The sequence below is a fragment of the Penaeus vannamei genome, chromosome 3, assembly GCF_042767895.1.
Source record: "Penaeus vannamei isolate JL-2024 chromosome 3, ASM4276789v1, whole genome shotgun sequence".
Taxonomy (NCBI): domain Eukaryota; kingdom Metazoa; phylum Arthropoda; class Malacostraca; order Decapoda; family Penaeidae; genus Penaeus; species Penaeus vannamei.
In genome coordinates this window covers 52404254-52411753 of record NC_091551.1, presented here as the reverse complement: position 1 = coordinate 52411753, position 7500 = coordinate 52404254, and the positions used below count along the sequence as shown (strand labels likewise).

The 7500-nt window shown below is 32.1% G+C and overlaps 2 protein-coding genes across 6 annotated transcripts in view; one reads left to right on the top strand and one right to left on the bottom strand.

The window, feature by feature from the left end:
• LOC113830142 (uncharacterized) overlaps nt 1–297 on the top strand; it is a 10241-nt gene extending 9944 nt beyond the window's left edge. For all 4 annotated transcript variants that reach the window (XM_070116872.1, XM_027383346.2, XM_070116878.1 and 1 more), the window contains exon 4: nt 1–297. This exon is cut by the window's left edge and continues 691 nt beyond it. The gene's annotated coding sequence lies outside the window, so the exon portion shown is untranslated.
• A 3136-nt stretch (nt 298–3433) lies between these two features.
• The window catches only part of shv (DnaJ homolog shv), a 9648-nt gene continuing 5581 nt past the window's right edge, over nt 3434–7500 (bottom strand). For both annotated transcript variants that reach the window (XM_027383348.2, XM_070116860.1), the window contains exons 3-8: nt 7164–7353; nt 6667–6809; nt 5908–6057; nt 4960–5062; nt 4656–4815; nt 3434–4035 (exon numbers count right to left, since the gene is read on the bottom strand). In XM_027383348.2, the coding sequence (XP_027239149.1) occupies nt 3971–4035; nt 4656–4815; nt 4960–5062; nt 5908–6057; nt 6667–6809; nt 7164–7353 (811 nt within the window). In that variant the 3' untranslated portion in view covers nt 3434–3970. The remainder of the gene's footprint in view (nt 4036–4655; nt 4816–4959; nt 5063–5907; nt 6058–6666; nt 6810–7163; nt 7354–7500) is intronic.

Genomic DNA, 7500 nt, shown 5'->3' with positions numbered 1-7500 from the left:
AACTTCCATCACAAAAAAAATGTGTACACAATTTGTGTGTGGAATCCAACAGTGCAATGTTTAATTCGTCATATCCAAATATTTGATACAGCTTCCGCTCTGAAACGACGTATGCCATTACAAATCCTTTAGTTTTATATTCATGTAAGGTGGTGAACAGTCGGTTTACTTTTATCCGTAAGAAGCCTTCGGAAAAAAATATCTAGAATAATGTAAAATTCTTGTCTGCTATGTAAAATTCTTGCAAAATTGCAGAGGCAATGTAACAAGATAGAAAATATATCTTTTTTTATAAAATTGAGTCGTGATTCTTCAGCCTAATGTGTTCTTTATATAATGCACATCACAAGACAGCAAAACAAAAGAGAAATGCAAACAGCTAGTAAGGTCCCTTCAGCAACTGGTTTCATTTCTTTTTGTTTTATTATCTTTTAATTTCTTGAACTTCAGCGAAAGAAAGATAAAAACACAAAAAATCAATGTTATCATCATTTTAATAAATCCATTTTTCACATACCTTCACTCTGCACACACACATCCATTCATTTCACATCAAATAAATGTTTATCATTCCTACACTTTCTACATAGTTATCAGTGCACCATACTTCATCTTGGCATTCCCAGTAAAATAGAATTACCACTTCATTTCAGATGTATCAAGGAATTGTTATGTTCTTCACACAATGCACTTCTATCTGGGAGTAGAGCTAAAAAAAATATATATACATACATATATTTACATATGAATGAAAATTTTGTTGGGAAACTTTCCAAAACAGAACTTAGATTGAGCAGTTAATTAAAAAAGGACAAAGTACAGAAACAAACATTTAGGATAAGTAATGATTGATCTTTGAATGTTTCTTTCTGTGTCCTGCAAAACACTTCGCGACTTGGTCCTAAGCAAGTCTTGATATCCTGACTTCCGAAATAAAGGATAATTTAAGGTATAAAAGAGGACTTTGAATGGAAAAGTTTAAAGGGATAAATAAGTGGCGAGTATAGGTGAAAGAAGGTAATCATTAACTATAATACTGTTGCTATGATCAGTGTAGTGAAAAAAAAATTGTTTAATAACTAAACAGCCTAATGTTAATGATTATCATTGATGATAAAAAAATAACTTCTATAATTATTAACCATGCCATATTAGGAGAATCGTTAACTGTAATACTGTCACTATAATCAGAAGTCAAATGCAAACATTAATGGACAAAGTGAAATAAAGAGCATAGTATCAGTGATTAATTGTCACTATTGATAATAAAATAAATACTGATTACTTCCATTTTCAGGTTCTCATTCCATATTAAAACAAACATTCATAAAATCACAGCAATACCACTATAGATGTTTTTATTAAATGCTTTATTAAATGCCCAATACTTCAAAGTTACAATCAGGAAGTTGACTTAGCATAGTTACTTCCACAAGTAATGGCCATGCAAGTTTCAGCTTTGGTGCTTACATTACCCAAGGAATTTGTTTTCCAAATTATGCTTTGTGTAACGGAAAAGGGCACAGGGTGAAGGGTCTCTCTCTCCTGTTACTACTGTGCACCTGTACATTTAGATATCTGTGACCAAGGCAGGGGCAATTATGAACTGAACTAAACTAAAATGGAACTGAAAAAATGTAAAAATAAAATCATCTTTATCTAAATGAATATCAACTTTACTGAACTAACAGCAAATTAGTTATTGAACAATAATCAATTTCATGTAGGATTAAACTCTACAAACGGTACCTTTGTTTTGTTCTAACAGAAAATGCTAAACAGAGCGGATATGCGTCATTACTGGCAAGCCATTCAGACTAAAGAAGTGCGTTTATGAGGCAAAAGATTTGAGCAACCTATGCTAGACATATAATCTGTAAGTCGGACTCTCTTATTTTGTCAATTAATATCTGGAATATAAAAAAATAAACTTTCAGTTGGTAAAAAAAATGTAACTGGTTTGTAGTACATCATTTTTGATAAAAGCTGTAAATTTGAAACCATTATTATTTCCTTCCCCAGTTTAATGGTAATGAGTAGATCAAAATAGATTCTGAATTGGAAAAAGTAGTATCAAACATAATGAGCTGAACTGAATGAGTGTTGAAAATGTGGTCTTTACAAATGAATAAAACTGATCTTGAATGGCCAAAAAATAATTGATCTCAGCCCTGTTTATAACCATGAAAAAAAGAAAAAAGTTTTGGCATGGATACACTGTCATATATAATTCTGCTTATTTTAAATCCATTCAATGTGGAATGCAAAAAATCCCAAAAGCATATCATCACACAAATATAACATTTGATGATTATATATTCAGTCCTTCCAGTCCTGATAAAATCATTTTGCAACAGAAAATTCCTAGCCCATACTTTTACAGTAATATATCATCATCTTAATGAAAAGGAAACAAAAAATACACATCTATGAACAGTGCCCAAAAAAGATTGGTCCAATGTGACTCAGTACTAGTAGTTAGAAGACCTCATGCACAGTACAGTACAATACGACCTTATGAAAATCCAAATTAATAAACTGGGCAGCACAAATTCTCCTGCTGGTTTTCCATAACATATCAATGGTTCTGACTAAAAAAATAGTTAATCACAGGCTAAATCAACGCACACACATACAGACAGACATGACAGCAAAAACAGAAAGCCTGCCCGTCTGCCACACACTATGCTAGGTTCCTTACTTGTCACTCTAGTTTCTTTGAATACCTCTTCTTGCAATGCATTTTGTAAGTAATTAAGCACAAAATTTGCAGTTCGTATATTGAGGATACAATGGGATGAACTTATAGGTCTGGAACCTATCAATATTTTCTCAACTCAAATATTCTGAAAAAACATTCACCAAAAATGGCATTCTTATTAACCAATTTCTGTAGGTGTACTTGAGACTGCTCCATTTGTGCATCATATAAATTTATACATATTTATTTTCATTTGTATATGTATGTATGTGTGTATATGTATGTATGTGTGTATATGTATGTATGTATGTGTGTATATGTATGTATGTATGTGTGTATGTGTATATATGTATGTATGTATGTGTGTATATATATGTGTGTATATATATGTATGTGTGTGTGTGTGTGTGTGTGTGTGTGTGTATGTGGATGTGTATATGTATGTTTATATGTGTATGTATGTGCATAAGTGTATGTGTATGTTTATGTACATATATATATCCACACACACAAACAAACATACATACATTATACACACATATGCACACACACACACACACACATTATATATATATATATATATATATATATATATATATATATATATATATATATATATATATATATATATATATATATATATATATATATATATATGCATACTATGAGAAATTTAAATTTTTCTGATAGTCTACAGATTTCTTTGACAGTGAGTGGGTTAATCAATAAGGATTTTGTAAATAAAGAGTCTTTAATTTCAATAATTTGTGATATCAATAATAACAATAATGATAAAAATAATATTAATGGAAAATAAAATCTACAATGTGAGAATGTATGCTTCTTTCTCGTATGAATACAACATTCATTGTGCCAACGTCTTTAAACAATTACCAAATACAAAAGTATATGATCCTCAAACCTGAGTTTACTTCTCTCTCAAGACATAGAAAAGAAAGAGTATTACATTATAATGATACTTAACAAAGCATTAAAAAAATAACTTCCTTGATACTGATATCAAAGCAACAAAATCATACACTTGTACCAAGATGAATATTCATTTGAAAAAGATGTTACTGTAAACTGTGTACTGCAATTTTGTAAAGTGTTTTTAAACTTAGAAATCTCAACTTCATTCCTACAAAATTCGAATGTGCTGAATAATGCACGCAAAAGTGACCATTCATTCTCAGGTATTATTCTTAGACAATCCCCACACATAAATACAATAACAACATATACAAAAGCCCTAGTTTATTGCTGAGATCAGTACCCCCTTAGGCCATTGTATACATGGCCTATGGATTCTTGATTCAATATCCTTGATAGCTCTGTGGAAAAAAAAGAAAAAATTCATGTTAGGATACGATAATTTTAATCTTTATGTGTTAAATCTCTAAATTTTAATAACATCTAATTCATGTCTGTCCTCTACAAATCAATAAATCAAAACCAAATATGCAAATGCAGAGTTCCATTAAATTCAAGAAGAATAGTAATCCATTTGAGGGAAGAAAGGAGTGAAGAAAGAAAGGAGTAAAGAAAGAAAGGAGTAAAGAAAGAAAGGAAGAGAAAAGAAAGGAAAAAAAAGGAAAAAGAAAAAGAAAAAGAATGGAAAAGAAAAGGTAGAGAGAGCAAAAAATATATATTTACATATATATCAGTGATTCCAAAAGATATGTCACAGTCAGCAAGAGGGTTGTGAAGCCTTGAGGAAAAGTATCAAAGGCCAATTTGTTAGGCATTTATCAGTTTTCATGCTACAAATATATTTGTGCCACATCTTTGAGAGGATACTACATTACAGTTTGGTAATAAAGCTTGAACAGACTCCTGAATATTGTTTCTTGGTCTCTTTTAAAAATATGTAGTGGATGTGTTTGATATTTCAGGAAGGGGTCAAGTATAAAAAGGTTAGGAATGACTTGTATAAATAAATAAAAGAACTTACCATCTCTGTCTGCTTGTGAAAATTCAGATTTGGGGAACTCTACATCAAATGTGATATATAAAGTACCAAACAGATTGTTATTTTCATAATTGGGCATCCCCTCTCCCTTCTTGCGGATTCGAGCCCCAGGCCATGTGGGTTTCTCTCGTACAATGTGAACCTGCAAAAGTGAACTCTTGAAGACAAAGCAGCACTCTGGAAGGCTTTAATAATACCTTACATAACTAAATACTAAGCTACATACAGTATGCATCATTTACGTAAGCTAAACTTCCACAGTCTGCTTCTACTGTTTTCAACATACCTTGTGCTTATCCAAGTGTTCAATGTCCAACTCAAACCCTAGCAATGCCTCTTGAAGAGACAATGTGACATTGGTGTATAGATCATCACCTTTTCTTTCAAACCTGCAATGCATTAAAAATATAGTCATGAAACAAAATATATACATACGTATATGGGTGTGTATATAGTATGTATATAAGCAGTTTAAAAAGCCTTAATCTTGATGCCAATTGTATGGAAAAAAATATATATCATTTAAGCCATACATATATATAGAGTCATTCAATATTCATGATACATAATGCAAAAATGAAAAAACTGGAGCACCAATAATAAACAAAAAATATCCTGAATAACTGTCATAGTCCCGCAAAACAAGACCACAACATTCAAGTTTGCCTTTCAACTTCCAGACATTATTATAACATTTTCCACTCAATAAAATGGTATAAATTAATATCTAATAATCACACTCTCACTCTTATATCTCTACCATATCTCTTGCTCCCTTCCCACTCGTTTTTTAAAGACAAATGGGCAAAATCTAAAAAGGGGTTTATCCAAAAATCTTTTAAGCTTTCTCCTAAAAATTTAACTACCATTTCTTGCTATCTTAGTTTTCCAATCAGCAGTGGTGTATATACAGCTTTAGCTGCAAATTGGTAACTAATTTGGATCTTTTTATTGCTGCTGAGGTTACACCAATGAATTCAATTCTGCAGTAAAAAAATTTAAAACTACTACAACTACTACTGCTACATATGCAGCTGTTGCTATTGTTTCTTTTAAATCAATTTGGCGTCCATTTCATCTACTACAGAAATTTACTTCTATTTAACATTCCGAAGAATTAGATTGAGAATAAGACTACATACAAGAATATTACGAATAAGAATATTAATTAAGGTAAGAAAAACAAAAACAACAACAAGATTAAGGAATAATAATAATTCCATCATTAACTCACTTTTCATGTGGCTGGGTCTTGATTCGAATGACAAGATCTCCAGGTTCACCATCAATATGGGGCTCTCCCTCTCCAATGAAACGATGTTCCTGTCCATCAACCATGCCAGGCTCGATCTCAAACTCAAGAGTTCGCTCTTCATTCACCAACCTGTAAGTTTTAAAACAATTATGATGTGGATGAGGAGGATAAAGACAAGAAAAAAAATTGTTGTTTTACATGCTAATATATTCTATGATTTACTATAGCGTATCAAATTCCCTGGGTAATGGTATTAATAAAACCCTAAGTCTGAGAACATTACTATAAGTGCCTCCAGCTAGTAATACCTTTGACAGCATATCAATATTGAAGTGACAATAAATTGGCAATACATTAGTGTTTTTCATGGAATGAATTCAATGGCTCGCCTGATTCCCTTACTACTATGTGAGATATGATGCCATACATTTCCAAAGGCGTTCTCAGACCAATTGCCTGAAAATGCATACAAATCTTTTAATAAATGCCTTTTTGGGTAATTGGTCTGAAAACACCTACGGACATCCATACCCTCTTAAGTCTCCTCCTGCCCCATATCTATATCATAATGTAACTACAATTAAAACTAAGGATATAATCAGATTTATTATCAAGTCCCTTCAGGCAACATCGCTATAAATAGCCATTTAATCATTCATTATAGTATTCCTTTCATCAAAGTTATTATAGAATCCATCAATCACACACTTCTGTCCCTAAAAAGAGCACAGAACTTACTTGACATTTGGACACTCATCACACACTTGCTGCTGAGTCATCTGGAACCTGCCTGGGCCCAGCTGTCGTGTCACCATCTCCTGACGGCAGTTGCATTTGCGTGTGCCTGATGCTGATCTTAGAACTGGCTTGTTACGCACCATCTGAAAATTATGAAGTTGTTAATGCTTTTAATGCAAGATTTAAGATCATACATAAAATAGCTGATGCAACTGATATTAATCCCCAAAGTATTAAGTGACTTCACTGAGGCTAACTGCACAATTTGTTGAGCTCATAGGTGATAATCACCATAATTCCAAAGAAGTGCAATTTAATGCCTTTGAAATGCAAAAACAATCTCTTCTACTTCAAGTGGTTAGGTTAAGTTTATATAATAGTTAGACTGCCAGATTAAATATGATGGTAACTTCTTTTAATCATACCTATAACAAATAAAAAAGATTGGAGATTGGAGAATATTGAGAGAGAAAATAGTTAATACAAAAAAGACTGACCTCAACAAAATTTCCTACATATAGCTCTTCCAGTGTCACCATCATGTCCATAGTAATATCACCACCTCTCGGCACTTCCCTCTCTCTGGGATGTCCACCACCAAAACTAAATCCGAAGTCTCCGAAAAAGCTGGCAAAGGGATCCATTCCTCCAAAGCCATCTTCCTTGGCCACACATTCCTCTCCACATCTAAAAATGCAAGAAAAAAAAATTAGGGTATATCTAAAAATGTAAAAGAAAGACATTGGTGAGCCCTGGAAAATCAGTGTAAATAGATACTTATTTCCCAATCACTTCAAAATTTTAGGAGTACAACAAACAATGAACTTGAAATAT